General features: G+C 41.8%; 4 protein-coding genes across 6 annotated transcripts; 2 read left to right on the top strand and 2 right to left on the bottom strand.

Moving 5' to 3' along the window:
* Nucleotides 1-3044: 3044 nt before the first annotated feature.
* On the bottom strand, nucleotides 3045-22802 carry LOC108024897 (probable aminopeptidase NPEPL1). 2 transcript variants are annotated; one of them, XM_050888410.1, is made up of 7 exons: nucleotides 22567-22802; nucleotides 22291-22494; nucleotides 13162-14195; nucleotides 12851-13007; nucleotides 10602-10778; nucleotides 3282-3392; nucleotides 3045-3216 (listed from the first exon to the last, which is right to left on the bottom strand). In XM_050888410.1, the coding sequence occupies exons 1-7, from the start codon at nucleotides 22711-22713 to the stop codon at nucleotides 3085-3087; spliced, it is 1962 nt and encodes a 653-aa protein (XP_050744367.1). In that variant the 5' UTR covers nucleotides 22714-22802; the 3' UTR covers nucleotides 3045-3084. The 2 variants fall into 2 exon arrangements, with proteins under 2 accessions (XP_050744367.1, XP_016950546.1); XM_017095057.2 differs by lacking the exons at nucleotides 22291-22494; nucleotides 22567-22802 and adding an exon at nucleotides 15100-15272.
* On the top strand, nucleotides 15709-17328 carry LOC108024908 (kinetochore protein Spc25). Its single transcript, XM_017095085.3, has 3 exons — nucleotides 15709-15932; nucleotides 15999-16215; nucleotides 16652-17328. Exons 1-3 carry the CDS (start codon nucleotides 15806-15808, stop codon nucleotides 16968-16970), a joined length of 663 nt encoding a protein of 220 aa, XP_016950574.1. The 5' UTR covers nucleotides 15709-15805; the 3' UTR covers nucleotides 16971-17328.
* On the top strand, nucleotides 17969-20440 carry LOC108024902 (probable cytochrome P450 304a1). Its single transcript, XM_017095071.3, has 4 exons — nucleotides 17969-18109; nucleotides 18169-18420; nucleotides 18993-19849; nucleotides 19912-20440. Exons 1-4 carry the CDS (start codon nucleotides 18016-18018, stop codon nucleotides 20245-20247), a joined length of 1539 nt encoding a protein of 512 aa, XP_016950560.1. The 5' UTR covers nucleotides 17969-18015; the 3' UTR covers nucleotides 20248-20440.
* On the bottom strand, nucleotides 20536-21540 carry LOC108024911 (uncharacterized). Of its 2 annotated transcripts, none has more exons than XM_050888411.1 (2): nucleotides 21251-21540; nucleotides 20536-21195 (listed from the first exon to the last, which is right to left on the bottom strand). In XM_050888411.1, exons 1-2 carry the CDS (start codon nucleotides 21301-21303, stop codon nucleotides 20601-20603), a joined length of 648 nt encoding a protein of 215 aa, XP_050744368.1. In that variant the 5' UTR covers nucleotides 21304-21540; the 3' UTR covers nucleotides 20536-20600. The 2 variants fall into 2 exon arrangements, with proteins under 2 accessions (XP_050744368.1, XP_016950599.1); XM_017095110.3 differs by having other exon boundaries at nucleotides 20536-21192; nucleotides 21251-21535.
* Nucleotides 22803-22865: the final 63 nt, after the last annotated feature.

Genomic DNA, 22865 nt, shown 5'->3' with positions numbered 1-22865 from the left:
TGGCGCCTTGCAATATTCATGGGGCTGGCATAAAAATTAAACATTAAGATGGCAACGGCAGAGGCAGCGGCAACGGTAGTACACTAAGCCGAGATCTCTGTCACTTTAGGTGCGGAAAAGAATTATGGATCTGGGCGGGATTTGTTTCGAAACTTGTGCGGCTTAAACGCTGTGCTGGGGTTAAGCTGTCGTGCTGTCGGCCAAGAGCAACAAGGAGCCACAAGGAGCAACAAGGATGCTGTGGGAAAAACAATGAGAAGTGCCAGAAAAGCCGCACGGCTCGGCAACAAATTCTAATATTGCCTTTGTTCCTTCAGCCGGCTCCTTGTGCTCCTTCAGCTCCGTCTGCCTCTCCGGGTCCTCCAGCTTCTCCTCTTGGGCTCCCGGACACACACTTCTGCCAGTTGGCTTCAAATTGAGTTGTGAGCATAAAAAACCCGGGGAAATGCTCCAGGGGCCAAGCGCCAATGCGGCAAAAGTCAACTGCTGCTGCAGAGGCATCCTGCGAAGGACACTGGACAATGAACGATGCTGCACTGGAAAAAAAATTTGATCACTAATAATAAGTTTATAATAACATAAATTAATAATGTATTCAAAAATGAATAATTACTTAAGCAAAATAATAATGACTAAATCTAAAATTAAAACCACATAAGTTCCTCTGGTTCTAAAGAATTCGCATTTACTTGTATGTAGAATATCTGTATTAAAAAAAAAAAACATAAATGTTTTTTCGATAAGCCGATTCACAATAACAATTACTGTTGGATAAAATATTTAATTAAGAATAACTGTGAAAATTGTACAATGAAATGGTTAAATGGATTTCTCCTGGTGCATTTAAAGTCTGCTGTCCAAGTGGCAGTGTGAAGATATTTATGGCCGATGTCCAGTGTAGATGGTGTCTGCTGCGCCGTCCATCGAGCAGTTGCCTTGAGCCCCGCTGGTAAGCCGTTTAGGGTTCAATCCCAACGGGGTCGAGGTCGATCGTTTGCCGCCAACGCGTCGCATGAGTGATACGCATGCAGTCAACAATCCAATTTAATGGCTGTTTGTAATTCCCTTGCAACCGATGCCACAGATACCACAGTGGTTTTGTTTACCAATTTAGATGTCCAGAGGAAAACAAGCTATAAACTATAATAGAACCGAAATATTCGTAAAAATACATGAAATACATCTATTTTAAATTTGTAAGAACCGGTTTTTATGTAGGAGATTGAAATAATTTGTAAAACCATAAATTCACAAAAAAAATCTTTTAACATCTGCCAAATAGCATTAATTTTTGCTTTCCATTTAATAAAAAGCTGTTATAATTTGGCTTGTGTGCAAAGCGCAAATAATCCCGCCTGCTAAGCTGGCAGTCTGTGCTTAGTAATTGAATTATGCAAAGCATTTCATGGATAAAAAATATTTGCGTGTAACAAAAAGCAAAATATTCGTGTCATAATTGAATGCACGTTTTAAAATAGGTGAATTACCGGCTAATTTTAGGTAGGACCTAATCCACTTTAATGAACTACTAAAATGTGCAATACTTTTTTCAGCGCTTTAAAGAATAATGCTTTGAGTAAGTTAACATTTACTAGTTCTGCTTAAAGGCAGACCAATTAGGGGTCTATTTAGCCCACAGTTTATACAAACAAAACGTAGCTGAACGCTAAATCACCGCTTAAAACACAATTGAATGCCCTCGATATTGCCACTGCCCTGAAAAGACGACTTCACCCGATCCGTTCAGCAGGAGAAACCCCCGGAAAAGGGGTAAACACACTCGAGATCCTCTACGGAATGTTAAATGCACTTGCAGCGTGCGCCACCATTCAATTGCAAGTGCAATTGCTGGCTCAAGCAAAATGATATCCGAGGGGAAAAGGGCGAAAGAATTACCAGGGTTTAACAAATCACCTGAGGAATATATATAGATATATATAGGTGCCCCCACCTGACGCCTTGTTTACAGCACTTACGAATGAAAATAAACGCATTTCAAGCTAATTAAACAATAAAAGAGCAGGAGGACGACGCCGCCCCCAAAAAAGCAAATGGAATAACAAAGCAAATAAAAATGGAGGCGGGCGGATGTTCGGGTAATTCAGCAAATAAAAGTGCACGGCATTGGCATTAGTCGGTGGGCGTGGACTGGGTGGATTTTTGGGGGTGGTGCGGGTGTCGTGGGCGCGGCACACTCCTGCTCCTCCTCCGCCCCCTGACAGCTGACAAACTCGCGAGCGTGAAGCTCTGGAGCGCACAAAAGTAGGCAACAAAGACGGCAGCCAGGCGTTGCGATGCGATGGAATGGGATTGCAACGCTGACGGTGACGACGTGGCACAATGATGTTGCAATTTAATTTGTATTGTCGGCGGGAACGGAATGGTATGGCGTAGAGCTGGAGACGGAATGGAATGGTTGCCTCCAACACAATTGCACTGGCGACGGCAAAGAGAATGCCAGCTCTGGTGATGATCACGCTGGCAATGATGAGAATGGCGATGGCCATGCCGCGGCTGATGAATCCACTTAGATGTCGGAAGCCTGGCAACGACACCGCAGCAGCACCAGGAGCGACAGCAACAGCAACAGCAGCCCCACCAGGAGCAACAGCACCATCAGTAGCAGCCAGAGTGTCGCTTAATTGAACAGCCAAAGGACGAAATGACAAAGACAATGCAGGCAAACTACACGTGGACACGGTCATGTTAACTACACAAGCTGCAAATTAAATTGGCTCAAGAAACACTACTAATTTATATGGGTTGGGAATAAAGTTAGTTTTGGATTAAAGTCGAATTTGAAATAAAAATTATCATAAGGCATATTTTACAGTTTTCAAAAAGTGAAAAAATTAAAGACCCCAAAACTTGGATTTATTTTATTAAAATTTATTGTTTGTGTTACTGAATTTTACTAGTACAAGGCAGTTGAAATGTATGTTATGTTGCATTTTGTTATACAATGTAATGACAAACAAAATTATTTAATGGATTTGAGTACGAAAAACTCCAGAGCTCTACAAGTACTTGAAAAAAACAACGAATTCAATTTGATACTTGTGTATTTCAGAATTGTAAATGCGGTTAATCGCGGCACAGGCGCTTGGATGGCGGCTCCTCGTCGGTGGGGGCGATGGATTGCAGCAGCTTGGAGTCGGTGTGGCCACCGAAGAGGGTCAGCAGCAGGGCAACGCCGTATCCAGTGGCCCGCTCCCCCTGAAACGAAACAGAAATCATATTAAATAAATCGAATTGGATCGGAGCCCAGTCGAATCACTTACACAATGCACGGGCGTGGCCATATCGACGTGCATCCAAATGCCGGGATAGTCGAAGCCCAGATGGGCGGCAATGAAGAGGCCGGCGCAGGAGGATTGTGCGTTCTGCCGATCCTGCAAAGCGGAAGGGAAATCTCAGTTAGACATGGTGACATATACGCTCGGATGTGGGTATTCCTTTATGTACACATATATGGGGGGCATTTTGTGGATGTGCTGTGCGGCATGCAACAAGCAAAACTTGGCGTCGCTTTATTAAAAAAGCGTCCTGTGGTGCAGCGCAACAAGGAAATATATTTATAGAGATAGATGAACAAACGAGGGTGACTCAAGAACAATATGTTGGTCTTTTCTAAATGTAAATAAAAACATTAATTACATTAAATAATTTTATTTACTGAAATTAGATTGCATTTATGAATAGAAATTATGATAGATGGTTTTAAAATCTTTATTTTTTATTATCCATTTGGATTTTTTGTTAATTAAAAGGGTTTTGTTCAAGGTAACTTAAGCTATAGGAAGAGCAACAGTTTGGTATACATATAACCAACCAAAAGGTAAACCCACTAACTGAAAAATCGTTGTTTAGTCAATAAATTTACATATTTCTTTCTTCTCTTTCATTTTGCTCCCTTTTAATACCCTTGAAACGCACCTCGCCAGCGGCAGCCTGGGTGTGCTAATGCCTAAATTATATGCCATGCACTGGCAGCTGCGTAGCGGAAGCAGTCGCTCTACTAACTTGAGCGGAAATTGCAACGCTTAAATGCCAAACATAAAGTACACTTTGCACGACCAGCCAAATAAAGGAGGAACCAGCGCACACATGCGAGCACTCTGCTGACAGTTGGCCCAAAAAAAGGAGTTAACTGGCAGACTTCTCCTGCAGGAGCCACGGAATCGAGCGGACAGGACGATGGGACTATGGGACGATAGGACGACTCGGGGCTGCAGTGCTGTGAAAATTACATGACAACGCGCTCGGTTCCTCCTCAAGATGAAAATCACACACACACACTCTCGTGCAAACATCGTTCGTCGAGCAGCGGAAGTCAAAAGTCCATTGAAGCAACAGAGCCCAGAGCCCAGGACCCAAAACCCCGAACCCCAGAACTAGACTTGAAGAATGAATTCAAAAAACTGAAGACTGCATTCGGCGTTTGCCTCCGCACACATAAAACAAATTTTAAAAATTGAAAAACTGGTTCCCATGATTTATAAATTAAAAAATATATGCATTTTATAATCTTTTTTAAAGATATATTAGAGACAAATTTTAAAAAATACTATAAAAATAAAAAAATTGCTATTATAAAAAATGGATTATTACTTTTAAATCAAATATATTTAAGTGGTAGACAAAAGTATTTTATTTAATAATAGGATACTTTCTACAAAAATTAATTTACTTGAGTTATAACCAAACATAATAGATGTAAATATATTTCTCTCTGTGTACCAATTGTTCCAGTCTCTGTTGTTCCTGCCGCTGCTGACGAAACTGTATTTCTCCTCGTTGCACTACCACCGCCACTGCTTTTGGCGGTTTTGCAGCTAATAACCAGCTTTTGTTATGAAACTTGCGGCCGACGCTTCTCTGGCCGATAGTGCACAAAACCGGCGTGTCTTGGCTACTACACGTCGGTCTGATTTGCCTGGAGATGGGGGGCGGCGTGTGTGTGGAGTGTGTGTGCTACCAAAACTTTCCAAATGCAATGTTTCCCAATGAACCAATTTACTCGAAGGCGAGCGGAAGTGGTAAGCCACAGAGTTGCTGTTGCAGTTTAAAGCAAAGCAAAAGATTATGATGGTTTCGGAGTGGTAGACAAACTAATCTGAATTCTTTGAATTAATACACTCTTATATTAGAAATAATTGTATTGTATAAAATATTTTTAAGGTTCTTTGTAATATCTTCATAGGATTATATATTTATTAAATTACCGAAAAATGGAATATCAATTAAGGTATCTTAAGTAGCCCCAACGCACACCTTTAACCGGAACAAAACCACCGAACTGGGATTACTGTCGAAAATGAAAGGTCAACAAGGGCTGGCTGTAACTGTGGCGCTAATTAAATGTTTAACGTTTGTCGAGCCTGATCAGAGCACTCACGCACATGGATTCCGGGCAGGGTCGCAGCAACCAGTCGAATCGAGTCGGCCTTTCATCAATAATGGCAAACATTTGTCAACATAATGTCATTAACATTGATTGCATTAGGCCCGGTCCTGATTGTGTGTGTGTGTGTGTGGGTGCGGGGGCTTGTGGGCCCGACGATGTGAGTTTGTATCTCTCCTGGCCTTTTGTAAATAACGAAGCGACATCAAATCACCCCAGTCACCAGCCCACGCCCCAAACCCAAATCTCCCCCAGAGTTTGACAATGGGTCGCCGACTAATTGCGGTTTGGAACGTGACCGTCGTCGGACCACCCTGTGTGGCATATACCCCGCCATCCCACACACATCCCAGGCTAACACCATCCATATCCGCAGCCGCCTCTCCTAAACATCCGCGTTTGCGACGATGCGATTCATTTGCGATTAACTTGAATTGAAATTAGCCCGAGCGGCGACATTGTCTCACATTTAAGCTGCCGTTAGTGATATTCAATCTGCGATAACTGCGTGCATCGTATGACTGGCGGGGCCAGTGGGAGATTACATCGGTGACTGATTCACGCCCCGTGGCAGCAACCAGTTGGGAGTATCAATTACGCATTCATTCAATAATCGAAGCGAGCAGTGAAAAGGATTTGCCATCGATGCCATCAAATGGTTTCGCTGAAGGCGGCTACAGTTTTTATTCAATTTTCGCAATGTCGCAGCCAGCACTTTAAAAACTTTGCCGCCGCAGGGGAAGCGCGGATAAAAAACGTATATATATATATTTACAAAGAGGGAATTCAGTGAGGGAAAAAGAAAACATTAGAAAACTCCAGTGATGCCAATTCAACTTTTGACACTGGAGGTTTCTTTTGCGTGTGTCAAAAGTCGAATTGGCATCACTGGAGTTTTCTAATGTTTTTTTTTTATTTTTTTATTTTGAAAGTAATTTAGAGACCTTAAAAACCCTCATCTATAATTATTTTAAAAGCAATAATAAAGTAATAGATCGTCTTAAAAAAAATACATAAAAAGGTATAACTTGTATGTATTTTTATAGACCTTTCTCATTCGATGTATTTTTTTTAGATTTACTTTTTATATTTTTGTAATTATCTTCAGCATCTCTGGCGGCTGTGAAAGTTAAGAGGAAACCGAGGAATAACAAGCGGAAAGATTTGTGTTAACAAAATCGCCGCCCCTTCAAGTAGGCAGCGGAAATGGGGATCATTACGTGACTTTCAATCCCCCTTTGGAACACCAGAACACCATGGCGACCTCTCTGGCGAAATCTGCATTTAAACCACTGAGCTTGGGCATTATTTATAAAGTGCTGCGGCTGGCTTTAATCAAAAAACTTAACCCCGGCTAAGCATAACCGCAACAACGATGAAATACTCGGCGCCTGGAGGTCCGGCCGTAAAAAACTTTGCCGCATAAAAAGTTCAATTTAATTCATTAAACCACGTAAAAAGTCGCCGTACAATTGAATTTAAAATGTCGACGCCCAATAAAAATGAACTGAAGTCGGGGGTTTTGGGGTTCGGGGGCCAGAAAACAAAAACAATTACGCATACGCCGCGTGTGCGGTGAAAGGAAAAGACTGCAACACGTTGCCGCCACGGAATGGGTTTATCTAAAATTCATGTCCCACCCCCTGCTTTCCTCGCAGGAAACTGGGAACAGCTTTTTACGATTTAACATAAAAATCAATTACCAACAATGGGAAAATTTCACAGTCATAAAACGTCGAGTAACTTTCGACTTAGATTCCTTCGCGCCGTCGCCGGCAAATTCGGGAAATTGAGAAACAATTGGAAATGTTTAAGCAAATTTTATTGTCCCGCCGCCGTGTTGCTTATGTTTTACTTATGACACAGAGGAGACCGCTCCACACCCTGTGGAAAATAATGGTCTGATTTACTCGGAAGAAGCCAGTTCAATGAATGGATGGATGGTTTCTAGGTCGGACAGTCTCGCGCCGTCATAAAGTTGTCGAATTTCGGGATAATATTATTTTTATTTCCCTCACTTTTTGTTTGGTTCTGCTTAGCGGCCTGGAAGAGGGAATTCGGTTTTAAAAAGCGAAAAGGCCTAAAGGTTAAAGGCGAGCGGAAAGTGATTCGCAGAATATTGAAATTTAATGAGCAGTTGCTGACGCACTTGAAACTGCGCACGTTTAGGTTCATGGAAAATTAATAAAGTTCCTTCGGTTTTTTTCCTTACTTTTTTCAGCTTACTCATTTTAACTACGTCTTTTTTATAGGAAATATAATATTTTAATCTATATCTAAATATCCCAAACTAATTAATTTGTACTTTTCCCCTTCCCATCAGAAGTTACGAATTTAATGAATTTTAAAATTCCCTATCAAGCAAATGGAAAATTTATAAAATTCTCTTCGTGCTTTTCCTAACTTAATTCAGCTCCCTACTTCATTTCCTATATTTACAATTTAATAAAAATCTAAATACCTAAATATAATATATTATTTATAAAATAAATAGTTCTTTGACATATTTGCTTTGTATACCTTTGAATGCTTTCCCCTTACCAAAATCCCTAGAATTTGACAAAGCCAAACCGCAGATAAACCACCACATAGCTGGGTATTCAAAGGCGGTCGCCCAACAAATCCGAATCGCTATCATCGATTTCTGCAGTCCGGTCCGAAAAAGGAAAACCTCCTAATTATCGGCTTAAATGGTTTCGCTTAATTCTCGAATACGCAGCATGTAATCGAGGACATCGCCCCTGACAGCCAACAGCCGCAGATATCCAGATATCACCACGCGCCAGGGGATCACAAGTGGACGGGGGCGTGGGAAACAAATGCGAATCGGTTATTTAAGGACCACGGGGACATGGGCATGGGGATCATCACCTGGCCAGCTGCTGGCTCATGCTTGCCAAAATGAGTTGAATGGGGCCGCAGAACGAAAGCCAAAGCCAGCGGCCAACAAAGCGCCCTGGCGACCGCTAACAACACTCATAATCCCTCCATTTAGTGGCAAACTAGGGGAAAAAGACACCCGAAAGACAATAAAAAAAATACAGATGGCAAGGTGGGTAGGTGCTCCATGGCGAAAAAAGCTAGCTCATGTAATTTAAACGCAGCGCGTGGGAATTCACCTCAAAGCCAGAAAAAATGCGGCGGTGATGGTGATGGGTCGTAATGGCTGGTGGGCGGGCAGGTATTTCACCTTTTTCGCATTTAACGTTGAATGCATTTGGAATTTAAAACACTTTATCACAGACCCCATTGACAAAGTGCGCGGCGCTGTCACATCAACTGCAGCAGGGGCGTCAAGGGGTTAAGCGGTGGTGTGTGGTGGTGTAGTGTATGCTGTGTGTGTGGCAAGGCATGGCAGGGCCAACCTGCAATGGTGTGATATTTTGACTTGATTCCCATTTTTTTCGAGCGACGAGATAGGAGAGACTGGCGAGAAATCAAACGGACAACTTTCAAGGGGAAAGAATCTTAAAAATTAGCTATAAAAGGTTAAATAAAAAATGTTTACTAAACTAAATTGAAAATTGATCGGTATAATAAATTAATTTAAATTTCTTATTATTTATTTTTATCCCAATCTATTTAAAACATGTACGTATTGACGATAAAACTTACAAAAATATGAAGAGATCTTAAAGTTTATACAATAAAAGGAGAGAAGATATAAAAAGTTCAAATAAATTAAATTTGTGTTACTTTATAATATGGAGCTAACTTCTGCACAAATCTGTGAGGCTAAAAGACGTATTTTTATATTATTTTAGGTTTTATTTTCGCAACGTGTACTTATCGAAGGATTGCTGGGTGGCCGATCGGCAGGTAGCCAAAATTGCCACGCCACTTGACCTGCCCGGCATCTACGCACCAGCCAGTCAGTCCTCCGCCCACCGCCGGCACCTCTCCTCCAGCACAAACTCCGAACTCCAACCACCCACCCAGACCGCCCACCGCCCACCGCCCACAGCCCACGGCGTGACAATGATGAATGACCATTGATCCGAGGCGCTTGCGACGTACAATAAGGTAACTCGATTTGGTTGGCTGTTGTGGCAGGAACTGGAACCGAACCAAACTGAACCGAATCGAGGAAGGGAGCCCCCGGCTACGACGTCTCTCGCTCCGGTGGCCAGTGCCCAGTGCCCAGTGCCCAGAGCCCAGAGATGGGTTTATGGCTCACCTAGTGCCATCCCAGGAACACCTCCTCCCTGGCTGGCCTTTCTAATGGCTGCGAAAGTGGCTGGTGGCGTAGATTGAACGCCAAAGTTTTTGATACATGCGAATGCCACATGGGTCGGTGTGTCTAGTGTGTCTAGGGTGTGTGTGTGTCTGTGTGTCTGTGGCATAAATCAGAGTAATACTAATCAATCTTTAAACCAAACATGACGTTCATCATTTTTCCGCAACGGTGCGGTCGAGTGTAAGACAAAAGAACAACATTGAGTGCAAGCGATAAAGTTAATTAAAAATGTGTGTAAAATATCTCTGGAGAGTGCAAAAGGCAGTGGATGGATGGGATGTGGGGGAATCTCGCAAAATGAAAATGAATTGAAAACAAATGAATAAAGTTACACCGAAACTTGATTAAAACTTTCTCAAAGTCACTCGCTCTCCATCGAATGGATGCGGGCAGCCGAAAAAGTTCACAGCGCACGGGTGTCTTCGATAGTGCATAAATTAAGGTACTTTTGGGGATTGATTTGGAGGAAGACCGCCGTTAATCTAGGAAATGCCCAAAGAAGGATTCAGGAAGTAGCCGGAGTGACGAGGATGAGATGGCAGGCCGCAGATAGTTCGATGGAGAATGGACAGGAAAAAGGCATTTAAACTGATATCAAGGTAGCCCCAAAAAGGTAACCAAGTAGGTTAAACTTTGCAAAAACTTTGCATAAATTATAGTTCATAAGCTAAGGTAAAAGTTTATAAATAGAACTGAAGTTTATACTGAACATCCACGATATTTTTTATCGTTGTACTCTGAGAATAATTTTATATATTAATTATTTTTTAAATATAAAATAAACCAATCAAAGTTCCAGGTCCTGCTGAAACACATTTTCCCACTTTTTTCTGGGTGTACTCAAAGCTGAAAATTAAAATGAATAAATTCCAATGGCATGGAGCGCGTCTTTCAATTTTTGTTTTGAACGCAGGATAAAGTTTTCAGAGCTATTTTTAATGGGGCAAGAAAAGTACTCACCGCCACCGAGTTCTTCATATCAGCAATGGCCGAGGCGAATTCGGAGAAGTGCAATTCGGGGCAATAAATTATGGAGGCCAATAAATCGCCGGATTTGCGTCCGGCCTGCAACGACTTTGCCTCCCATGTCTCCGAGTTTGTCAATACGGCACCATGATATTTGCCTGTTGCTACGCCCTGGAACGAGAATAAAGAGAGATATTCGATGTAGTGTGTGTGTGTGAGGCATCGCAAATGAAATATTCAAGGATCTGCCACTGGGCGGATATATATTTAAGAGCGGGTGGCTTTCGCACTCACCGGGGAGGGTTTGATAGAAAACAAGCAACAATCAACAAAATGCCAGCAATAAAACTGTGCAGCAACTAACAATGTTAGGGCAAGGACAAGGGGGGGTTTGGGGCGCGGAGCTGGGGTGCACGAAAATTGCGAGCTTCCGACGCGGCTGGCAATAAAAAGGTGCAAGGTTATTTAGCACGAGCAACACCCAAAACAAGAGGCAAGGACTCCGAGGCGCGTGTTCAACTGCAGCTGGACAAATGAAGGCAGCGGCGGCACCGGGAGCGGCAACAAAAGCACTAACAGCAGTGCCAAAAGCAACAGCAGCAGCACTGCACTGGGAAAAATATAAGTAATTAGGTTGTAGCAGTAAAAATACCAACAGCAAAAGGAATGTTCCTCAATACAAATGTATTTACAATAAACGGATTCAATTTTGCAATTGTCCTTCTAATAGAAATTATTTTCTAAATTTTTCAAGAAACTTTAATATTCTATCAAATTTAAAAATTAATGTATTGTTTATAGACTGATCTATAATACTATCCTATGCCTAATTTAAGGATAAATTAAATATATTTTAATAATAGTTTTACATCACTAAGATATTAATTTTTCTATACCGAACCTCAAATATTTTAATAAAATGGCCGAAACATCGTAACATAAATCTGGATAAATGTCTGGCAGTACTTTACAAATTTAAAGGATTTTACAATACATTTTTTCCAGTGTCCAGTAGCCGCTGCAAACAACAGAAAACAACGGCAAAAGGTGTAACAAGCAGCAGGAACATAAAATGTAAAAGCGAAAAAGTGCCGGTTGCCTGCTTTTTCTTCTTGCAGTGGCAGTTTGCCCCAATGCTGGCAATTAATATTATTGCATCCCGTCTAGGTGTGTGTCTGGGTGTAATGAAATTAAGCACAACAAGCGCCAAAAACGAGAATGCTGAACAAAATGTGCAAAATTTTAGAAGGGCCATAGTGCTAGTGGTGGCCTTTTTTAGGCTGGGTAACCAAGGAATTTCCCTGCGAACAATGCGTTTGGATGGAGAGCGGGGAGTGCGGAATGGGGCAGGAAAATGGGATGGATGCCACGCCCCTCTGACCAGTTTCGATTTATTTCCCATCGAACCACAAATAACGTAAATTGGCATCATATTTTAAGCAAATTGCAGTCAAGATTTATGGTAATTGTGCGCCATCGCCGCAGCTACTCAGTTGCTCCCACTTTTTCTCTCCCTTTTTCGCTGCAGTGGAAATCGAAAACCCCACCGCCCCACACACCCACCCCACACCGCCCACTGGCACACCACCCACCACCCCAATGCAACCCAAAAGCGACCACAAACGACGAATCCTTTGCTGTTGTTGGTCTGCCAATGCTGCCGCTGCTATTCCTCCAAGTTTCCAGCGAAAACCAAATTTGCAATTTATTTTTCCAATTAACCTCGTGACTTTTATAAAGCGTGGCATAAATTCTCGCATAACAAGGCAGCACACCCAGTACATCCAAGGCCATCGCCCTCCCAACCACGCCCTTTGGTTACCTGGCGCAAAGATCTCTCGAAACCGAAATTACCTTGGACACCGGCAAAATAATTTGCTAGCTGCATTAGTGCCAGAAATGTGCATTCAATCTGGGGGCCTTTAATGCGATTAAAAGGATACCAAAAGTTCCTAAATAATTGAAGCTTTGGGGGAAAAAAGGCCATTCGATGAAACTGACATATGGAGTAAGTAGAAACCACTATATAGTTTTATGACCTAAACCTAAATGTTATTCCTAAATTATTCCCAAGTTCGGTTCATTGTAAAACCTATTATATCATATATTCATTCAGAAAAATTGCTACGTAAAAATCTATTTGATTCAGCTGATTAAACAGGGAATTTACTCACTAATCACGTGTTGAGTAGACTCTTCTTATCGCAAGAGGCAATCTTTAAGGGGTTATCAGTATCTCTCACCTGAGCTCCAGTTAGTGTAGCCATGTCGAGAATGATATTGGCCTTCAGATCCTTGTTAGCAAAGCAAACGCCATCGGCGAGCACCAGGCGGCCCTCAGCGTCCGTGTTGTTGATCTCCACTGTGCGGCCGGAGTAAAGAGTGTGTATGTCATCGGGACTACAAAAAAAGGGACACAAATTAGTCAATCTATTACAACTGAACTTTTAAAATACTGGATAAACAGTTCTATAAAATAATTTACAACATAGGAAACATTGATTTAAATAAAAGCCTTTACACATATTTAAGATTATCTAAATCCAAAACCCACCGAGTTGCATTTGGACCCACGGAGTTCTCGGCCAAGCAGAAAACGGCATGCAGGTTGTCCTTGAAACCGCACTGGACAGCTGCATAAAAGGCGCCGAGAATCGCAGCCGCTCCTCCGCAATCGCGCTTCATTCCGGGCATGCCGGTCTTGGCCTTGATGCTCAGGCCACCAGTGTCGTAGACGATACCCTTGCCGACCAGGGCAATGGTCTCCTGGGCGCCCTTTGGCTCGTGGGAGAGCACCACGAGGGCAGGTGGCACAGCTGCCGCCTTGCCCACGCCGTAGATGCCGCCAAAGCCGCGCTCGCGCAGCTCCTCACCGCGGATTACTTGCGGCGTGATGCACAACTCCCTGCCCACGTCCTCGACCGCCTGGATAAAGTGGTCCACGTTCATCTCATTGCAGGGCATGTCCACAATGCGAGCAGTCAGTCGGATGGCCCGGGTGGTTTCATTCAGGCATTTGAGCTCGTCTTCAGTCAAGGGTTCGCACTCAATACCACCATCTTTGTTGATTAGCAGAAACTCTACGTTCACCACGTTGCGGCCGGCATCCTTGTTGCCATCGGCCTGATCTCCACATCCGAATTGTGCCTTGGATTGGTTTGCTGCCAGTAGATTGCCCGTCTTACGGGAATAGAGGGGAAAAGCCCGGACCACAGCACAGGCACTGGCGAACAGGTTCTCACGCTCGCAGACCAGCACCACACTCTCCTCGGAAACGTTGAGAACATGGTTCTTCACCAGTCGGGTGATGGCATGGGCCCGGGAGGCGGTATTATGCCGCGATGCTTTCAAAGGCAGGGCGGCCACAGTGGCCACATCGAGATAAAGGGAAACCTTGTCCGTGGGCGCCGGATGCAGGCAGGCCACAGCATTCAGGAAGGTCTCCTCGGTGACGCGCGGACTAAGCTTGTTCTCCAGGTGGGTGAACTTCAGCAGATTGAGATGACGCAGCTGGCCGATGATCAGGACCGGATGTGACTGCGGATCGCTGCAGCTCAGCGAGGCGTTGAACTTCACGTCCGTGGCCATCTGGAACAGAAGATGATTGCGAATGAGAAGAGATTTGGATTTTGAGGTAGAAGTGAATGCCAGACCAATCCCGGCGATAAGCCTCTGTTTACAATCTTATCGTTGCTAATCTGGGGTTTACTACCCTCCAAGTGCCCCACTTGCTTATCAGTCGACTACTTTGCACCACACAGGCGGTCAATTGATGCAGCCACCCATAAATCACGAGAGCTAAGGAGGTGAGATAAGAACTGGGTTGAGTGTAAAGGGTGGGGCCAGCTGAGCTAATGAAGGAGTTATTCGTTGGGTGGCTGGGTACTGTAGAATAGTAATGGTAACTTGTAGGGGAACAGCAATTCATTATAATACTTTTTTGATAGCTTTAGGAGATAATTACAATATTAATCTAACGTTAATTGATTTGCATTATACTCTATGCGATTCCCTGATAAAAATCTTTTTATAATCAAATTGTATTTAACCAGGCATATATAATACCCGATTATTTTTTGAATTGCCTAAACATATTAATTATATATTAAAAATTATAAAATAAAAAATGGTTTATACTTTTATTTTTATATATATAAATATATATATTTATAAATTATTAAGTTCCAATAATCTTTATAAGCACCGACCCAACAAATTGTCTTTAAATCATACATAAATGCCATCGTGACCTTGAGTTCGGCGCGGCAAGAACAACAAGTGGGTCGTTGACCGATTCGCGGGGTTTCCAAAAAATATACAAACGAAGGAGTTTCTTATCCGCCAAGGCCACAAAAGATATAAAACAGAACTGGAGTATATCTATAACTCGAAGCATTATGCAAATTCTATATGCTCTATTTATAGAACCTTTGTTCGAGTTTTCTTCTTTTGCAAATGTTTTTGCACATTTTGTACCTGTTTGTCTGCTCACCTTTCCAAAGCGGCTGCTGCTGTAAGTGCGGGCGAGTTGCGTGCGAATTGCCTTTAAACCAAAAAGCAAACGCATTAATTAATTAATTCACTAATTCAGCAAATCGTTGCAGAAAACGCCGCTCTCTAGCTTTTTTTCCTTTGACAATTTGACTTGCAATTTTTTTGCTTGCCGGCTCTTAGAGATGTGCAATGAGTTAACAATATGAATATATCGATATGTTTGACAAAAATATTTATATCGTGATAGTTTTTTTATGAACAGGTCAATATTTTTATTTTAAATATTATATGAATTTAAAAAATTTAAACAAAGTTATTTTTAAAATTTTTAATATAAAAAACAAATTACAATTCTAAAGGCTTAATATGTGTTTTATTAAAACAACATTAGCAGAGATTTCGCCTTGCAAAGCTTTAAAACCTTAAATCATATAACTTCAGAGGAATTTACACAAAAATGTTTAAAATTTCCTAATTGCTTGCCCGCTCTCAGAGATGCGTCTTTTAAAAAAATACATCGCTATCACCAATCGATAGGGCGAAAATGGTGTTCTGCTGGTCTGGCAACTCTGCCAACCTATAAAAGTGTCATCTCTAGCAAATGTATCATCTCCAACTGGAAGGGCAAAAAACAAGCGTCTGGAAAGCGAAAAGGCGCTGAATTTTTAAAGAATTTAAGAAATCCGAACAAACTAAGCAAAAATATGGCTATAATTGTGCCTGAATCGGCTTACGAAAAGCGGGTGAGGGCCATGTACGAAAAACAAATTCGCATGGAGGCCCGTGAGGCGAGCGTCATCAAGAAAGTCTCCAGATTCAACAGCAAGTTGCGTGAGTTGCAAAAATAATTATTAAGTTTTCCTAATTAAATTTATTGTTTTTAATTGAATTTCTTAGTGGATGCCAAGGAGGCAGTTGTTCGCCACCAACAGAAAGTGGGAAAGTTAGAAAGGGTTAAAATTCAGCGCCGCGAGGAGATGGAAAAGCGAGCCTCCTTCTTGGAGGACCTTTCCCAGAAACTGGAGGCCACCAAGCAAAGGAATTTGGTGAAGAAGGAACAGATAAAACGGCTGAAAATGTTGGAAAGGCAGCGCAAAAACGAAATCATGGAAAGGTCAGCACTCAGGAATTTTAGATTCTTTAAAAATTTAATTTTGTAGAGCTAATAGTTTCACTCTATGTATGTGGTTGTTATATCAACTGTCGTACATCTGTTCCAACTGCAATTTCAATAATGTATAAACCAGTACTAGTTATTCTTTTATCCATTTTTAGTCTGTGTCTATTATTTTGTCCGTTTTGAATACTGGTGTCTAAAGTATTAGGAAAATGGTATACGAAAATAATTTAAAAACCATTTAACCCACGAAGACTGAACAGTTAACCTTTTTTAGTACTTTACCAATTTTGCCAAACCCACATATGTACATCAAACATTTGCTCAATTTCTTATGCGCACGTTTTCCCACACGAAAAAATTAAAAAAGCGACCCACATGGTTCATCATATACGAAATAATAAAAGCAATGTTCTTTTGTTTCATTTTATAGCATTCACACGCTTTCGAAGGCGACAGGGACATTTATAAATCAGCAAGCGTTGCCGGCACGTGTGAAAGGTGTCACTGTACTGCGTGAAGATAATGGCGACCAGTTGATACCCTTTGATCTGAAGGCAACCGATGTGGAAGGACTGAACTCCCTTTGTCAGCATCTTCAAAGCCTGAATATCGACGTAACCCAGTGGCGACAGCTCGTCTCGCTGGCAATGGAAATCTCTACGGATTCACTTGCTTCCCCTACGCCACCCAAGGAGAGCGCTAAGTCGAAGTCCATAATTGATCTCACCTCGCCGACGAGTCAGAATTGACTTCCGATTGGCCTGGTGAAGCCCCATTGCCATTATAGCACTTCAATAGTTGGCGACGAAGTAATAGCATAGTTAATTCTAATTGCTATTTAAGCTTAACAGTTTAGCTGTGTTATCCGAAGTACTGCAGTTATTTTTAGCGTATTAAACACAGCCTTTAATTTTTCAAAATCTGTCGTAATTAATTACCCCTTCTCTACGATAAGGAGAAGAAAAGATAGGAAAAATATTTTCTGTCATTCTTTTACTATTTAAAAGAAATTAAATATTATTTAGATGTTATTCAAAACACAAGCAGCTTTGCATACATGTATAAAGTAGCTTACAACTAAATAAAGCCACTTACAGCGAACTATAATTTGAAAATGTATCTAATGAACATTAATTTTCAACAACAATTAATTTTTTTAACAATTTATTTTTGTAATTTTTAAATTTGGCGTCTTAATAATTTATATGTTCTTGAACCCATGTCTATATTGTACATGTAATCTGTCGATTTGATTAATCGGTTTTAAATACTCGAAAGAAATACTTGCTAAACAAGATAATACAAAATATAAGTAATAATAGTACAAAAAAAAGATATTTATTAAGATATTTTTCAGTGGGTACCTGAAATATTTACAATACCTATAACGCAGTTCAGTTTAAGGTTTAAGTTTGTGTGCAGGATAAAAAATCATTAAACATCCCAAGAAATGTTTTATTTGGTTGTCAGAGAAAATGTGAATCACAAGAGATATTACACAAACTCTTTCCAAAAACAAAGGAAAATGGGCCGAAGAAAGTTATTTTTAAAAGATTTTATTCAGTACATGCAATTTTCGAGCTTTTGTCTTGGCGGCCGGTGTTAATCGAGAAATCAGAAAAGTCATAAGTGAGACAGAGTGCCACCGGCTAACCGATCTATGAATAAACGCCGATCCATATAGATTGGCGCTGCTTAATTGCCATTGTCCGTCGAAAGTGTGAGTGACTTATCGGGGCTACAAAAGCGCAGCAGCGCGGAAGCTCTGGGTTCAGTTTCTGTCGGGACTCGAAGATGGTCACGGCGATTCTCCTGGCGGTCTGCACCGCGGTGTTCCTCTTCCTCGCGTATCGATATGCAGTTGGTCGACCCTGCGGCTTTCCTCCCGGTTCGTTTTGGCTTGGAATCGAGGCCTAGGCGTGCCGAAGCTAATTGGATTATTCCCAGGTCCTCCGAGGATACCGATGTTCGGCAGCTACCTCTTCATGCTGATCATTAACTTCAAGTACTTGCACAAGGCAGCCCTCACACTCAGCCGTTGGTATAAATCGGATATCATCGGGCTGTATGTCGGTCCTTTTCCGGTGGCTGTGGTCCACAGCTCGGAGGGAGTGCGTCAGATCCTCAACAACAAGGTGTTCGACGGACGTCCCAAACTTTACGTGGCCGCCATGCGAGATCCCGGCCAAGATGTCCGAGGTGAGTCTAATCTATCGGCCTCTGATCGTGGACACTTTTAATGGCGTTGTTTAGTATTGGGGTCAATCGTGAATTAATTGTCGCAGCTGGCGAACAAAACACTCTTATCGCCTCAAACCGATTAGCACAGGCTGCACTTCAGTCAAAGAAAGTAAACTTATTTGGTTTGGATTCTTGAAGATCGTTTTTAGATTAAGTTATCTTATATTTATGTTTAAGTGGCTTAGAACAAAAATATAAACTATTATCAGTATTCATACTTTTAAAATACAAAGATAGCATAAATCCTTATGATATTTTTAAATAGAATAGATAACAACTTTCAAATATATTTTTAAATAGAAGGCTTTTAGCATTGCGACATTGTAAAGGACATATTTATAGTATGATCCTTAAAAATAATTGGTATGTATTGATTCATTTTAAATTAATTTTAAAAATGTTCTTCGATCATCATCATAAACTTAATCAACAATAAAAGATGATAACAATTTTGACCACCTTGACTGATAAGCCCTACTGACCTTTCTTGTTAATAAATACTTAGTTAAATTTCTTTTGCCTCTCTCCAGGAATCTTCTTTCAGGACGGACCCCTGTGGAAGGAGCAGCGTCGCTTTATCCTGCGCTACCTGAGAGACTTTGGCTTCGGACGACGCTTCGAACAACTCGAACTGGTCATCCAGGAGCAGTTGACCGACATGCTGGACATGATTCGCAACGGTCCAAAGTACCCGCATGAGCACGAAATGGTGAAACCCGGCGGGTACCGCGTGCTCCTCCCACTGCTCTTTAACCCCTTCTCGGCCAACTGCCACTTTCACATCTTGTACAATGAGTGCCAGAGCCGCGAGGAAATGGCCAGATTGGTGCAGCTCTGTAAGATGGGCATGCAGTTTCAGAGGAATGCGGACGACTACGGCAGGATGTTGAGCATCCTTCCCTGGATCCGACACTTTTGGCCCGAGTGGAGTGGCTATAATAAGTTGAATGAATCCAATCTGTTTGTGCACAAGTTCTTTGCCGACTTTGTGGATCGATATTTGGATAGCTATGAGGACGGTGTGGAGCGCAACTTCATGGACGTCTACATAGCAGAGATGCGCCGATGTCCCGGCTATGGTTTCAACAGGGCTCAGTTCATCATGGGCCTGGTGGACTTCTCCTTTCCGGCCTTCACTGCCATCGGCACCCAGCTGTCGCTACTCATTCAGTATCTCATGTTGTATCCGGCTGTTCTGCGAAGGATGCAGGCCGAAATCCACGAGGTGGTGGGATGCGGAAGACTGCCCACGCTGGAGGATCGCAAGAACCTGCCCTTCACGGAGGCCACTGTTCGCGAGGGTCTGCGCATCGAAACGCTGGTGCCCTCGGACGTGCCGCACAAAGCTCTGGAGGACACCGAGTTGATGGGCTACAAGATACCCAAGGTGCGTTGTTCTTTTAAGCTTAGTAATTTATAAAACACTAACTTTGGGATTTCCTTATCTAGGATACTATTGTGTTGCCCAGCCTGTATGCCTTCCACTCGGACTCTCGCGTCTGGTCTGATCCGGAGCAGTTCCGGCCGGAGAGATTCCTCGACTCGCAGGGCAAGCTCAGCCTGAAGCTGGATGTCTCTCTGCCCTTCGGAGCGGGAAAAAGGCTTTGCGCCGGTGAGACCTTCGCCCGGAACATGCTCTTCCTGATGACGGCCACCATGTGCCAGCACTTTGACTTCGTCCTGGGCCCCGAGGATCGACTGCCCGATCTCTCCCAGAACCTCAACGGTCTAATAATTTCGCCGCCAGATTTCTGGGTGCAACTGAAAGATCGGCATTGTACTTAGGCACAATGAAAATGTCCTCGATATTAGAGTTAACTAATTTTAAGACATATTAACCATATTCTAATTTGCGGGATAAGCAATTAATAAATTGTATAAAATGTATCACGAATATATTAACTATTCTTTTATCTACCATTTTGTATAAGTCAAGTAACTTTTCTATTATATTATAATATATATATATATTCCCATATATTATTATATATATTCTATTATAAAAAACAATTAAAAATGGGTTTTAAGATTGTTTTTGGTTTCCCTGAATTATAAATAATACCAGAGCTCAGCTTTGTTCAACACAACATATAATTCTGTAATTCAGAAGTTATGTGCAAATACATTAGCAACAGAGCTTATGGTTCGCCTTCGGACTCAGAGGAGTAATCCTGTAGCGGCGAAATCTCTGGATCAGGTGTGATCGAAAGCGAATCGGCTTCCGCATTATCCTCGGATTGATCTGACAAATCCAATGCATTAAACAGATTCGGTTCATACTCGGAATCTGAGCTGGCATCGGCCAAGGATGTGGCCAACGAGCTGGTTGATGAAAAGCACAAGGAAGCCAGCGAAGCCAACGAGGAGTTGGCAGAGAGGGCCGGCGACTGGGTATCGTTGGCCTCCGATTCGGAGTCCGGACTGTAGCCATCCTCATCGGCGACGTCATCGTCCTGGAGGGTGCCAGACGAGTCACCACCCAAAGTATCTTCCTCCTGGACAGTGTTTTCCAACGAAGCGGCGCGACTCTCCTTGCGCAACTCCACCACCTCGCTGAGGATCTGGTGCTGTTTCTCGGCAATGGTGGACACCAGCTGCTCGAGACTGCGGATGGTGGCCTCGTACTCGATCAGCTTCTTCTTCAGCTGGTAGTTCTCAGCCCGACAGTTGTCCAGCTCCAAGGTGGCGCACATCGCGATCTTGGTGTCGTCCGAATTTGCTGATTTGGTACTACTTATGACCAAGTCTTTGTACTTTATGCACGTAAAAAGATTCGTTTGAAACTTACATGGTCAAGGCATTGGAGTCCTTATTAGTAGGGACCGGGCAAGTGTGGGACATTTTGAGACTTGAAATTTACAGGCAATTCCACTCTCACGACAAACTAGACTTGACCTATTTGTACTTTGAAATTTCCCCCAGAATAACTTGACACTGTTGTCCTGCTGTCTTGGATCAGAGTGCAAAGTAGTTTCTAGAGTTCAGAAAATCTAGACTTCACCTATTTGTACTTTGAAATTTCCCCCAGAATAACTTGACACTGTTGTCCTGCTGTCTTGGATCAGAGTGCAAAGTAGTTTCTAGAGTTCAGAAAATATGCAACTCTTTGACAGAATATTCCCAGGCGATGGGATAGGTAACACCAAGTCACCAAAAATCGGATTTATTTCAAAAGAATAAATCAAAAAATATGTACCTAGGATTTTGACCTGGCTACTACTTGACTCTTTAATGGGCAACCGAAATTTGATAATGAAATTGCGCGATGTCTGTAATTCACTGATAGCCAATTTGAAAAAAGAAACCAAAACAAAACCCCAAGGACAAATTAAAAACAAGACTACCAAAATTACAATTAACAATTTTTTTGACTGATAGCAATAAATAATATAACCAATTTTAAAGCTTATAGGAGTATGAAGAGTATGAGTAATAAGATTATATTGTACACACAAAGAAATATGATCCTTTGTTAAGGCTTAAAATATATAATTTCTAAACAAAACTAGCATAACCCATAAATAGTATATATACTTTTTATCATTTGGTAATAAGGTAATAGTTTGATAGGACATTATACTATTTTAAAATACTAGGTATGGACTACACTATAATTTCTAAATAGAAAAAATTAAATAAATTATATTTTTTTTAAATTAATAATTTTTTTGCGGGAAAATGTATTTTAACGAAGTGAACTTTTTGTGTATAAAGGAAAATATTCAGAATAGAAATTTTTGTTGATAAGCTAATGGATTTCACCCATTATAATTTTAGTTTTGGTATTCAAAATAAATAATAAAATTAAATGAATATTGGGGGACTTACTTCTTCAGTTCCTCTCTTTAATAAGCAAGAACGCCTTGATCGTCGGGGGATGCACTTCCTTAGGCCATATCTATTCCTGGAGATGGTTTTCCGGCAAGATGCCTGCATCCCGAGACTACTTCTGGCACATGGGCTCTTGGGGCAACTCTTAAATTTCTCCGGTTGACGCCCACGATGGCGGTTGTGGGATTTGCGTTTCCTGTTCTACATGAATTAGGTTTGCCATTACAGGTAAGTTTACTCAATCTCTTTATAAGTTAGTTATTTTTATCTTACTTTTGACCGATAACGACTCTTTTCCTTGCAGCTTAGGGCATTCCAGCTCTGTGCCCCCTGACGCAGTGCGTCCTCCATCTCGACGTCTTCACATTGTAGCTCATTTTCCATCAAGTAGCTAAAAAATCCGTTTACATAAGGCTCCATACGAACATACAATATACTATTTCACAATCTGAATAAAATTTGGAAGTTGAAATGTCTTGATTGTTTAATGTTTTTTGAAATACTAAAATTGACAGCAAATGGGATCCCAAAATACAGATACAATTTTCAAGGCTGTCTGCTTTGAAAATAAA

This window comes from Drosophila biarmipes, chromosome 3R, assembly GCF_025231255.1.
Source record: "Drosophila biarmipes strain raj3 chromosome 3R, RU_DBia_V1.1, whole genome shotgun sequence".
NCBI lineage: Eukaryota > Metazoa > Arthropoda > Insecta > Diptera > Drosophilidae > Drosophila > Drosophila biarmipes.
The sequence above is the reverse complement of the archived record's forward strand: the minus strand, read 5'-3'. Positions and strand labels throughout refer to the sequence as shown.

Excerpts from the sequence above, each read along its gene's own strand:
- LOC108024908 (XM_017095085.3), top strand. The coding sequence starts at position 15,806 with ATGGCTATAATTGTGCCTGAATCGGCTTACGAAAAGCGGGTGAGGGCC. Across the intron at positions 15,933-15,998 it reads CAGATTCAACAGCAAGTTGC|TGGATGCCAAGGAGGCAGTT; the intron begins GTGAGTTGCAAA and ends TGAATTTCTTAG. Across the intron at positions 16,216-16,651 it reads AAAAACGAAATCATGGAAAG|CATTCACACGCTTTCGAAGG; the intron begins GTCAGCACTCAG and ends TTCATTTTATAG.
- LOC108024897 (XM_050888410.1), bottom strand. The coding sequence starts at position 22,713 with ATGGAGCCTTATGTAAACGGATTTTTTAGCTACTTGATGGAAAATGAG. Across the intron at positions 14,196-22,290 it reads TAAAGAGAGGAACTGAAGAA|ATGGCCACGGACGTGAAGTT; the intron begins GTAAGTCCCCCA and ends CTTCTGTTCCAG. Across the intron at positions 13,008-13,161 it reads GTGGGTCCAAATGCAACTCG|TCCCGATGACATACACACTC; the intron begins GTGGGTTTTGGA and ends CTTTTTTTGTAG.
- LOC108024911 (XM_050888411.1), bottom strand. The coding sequence starts at position 21,303 with ATGTCCCACACTTGCCCGGTCCCTACTAATAAGGACTCCAATGCCTTG. Across the intron at positions 21,196-21,250 it reads GACTCCAATGCCTTGACCAT|TAGTACCAAATCAGCAAATT; the intron begins GTAAGTTTCAAA and ends CTTGGTCATAAG.
- LOC108024902 (XM_017095071.3), top strand. The coding sequence starts at position 18,016 with ATGGTCACGGCGATTCTCCTGGCGGTCTGCACCGCGGTGTTCCTCTTC. Across the intron at positions 18,110-18,168 it reads ACCCTGCGGCTTTCCTCCCG|GTCCTCCGAGGATACCGATG; the intron begins GTTCGTTTTGGC and ends GATTATTCCCAG. Across the intron at positions 18,421-18,992 it reads TCCCGGCCAAGATGTCCGAG|GAATCTTCTTTCAGGACGGA; the intron begins GTGAGTCTAATC and ends GCCTCTCTCCAG.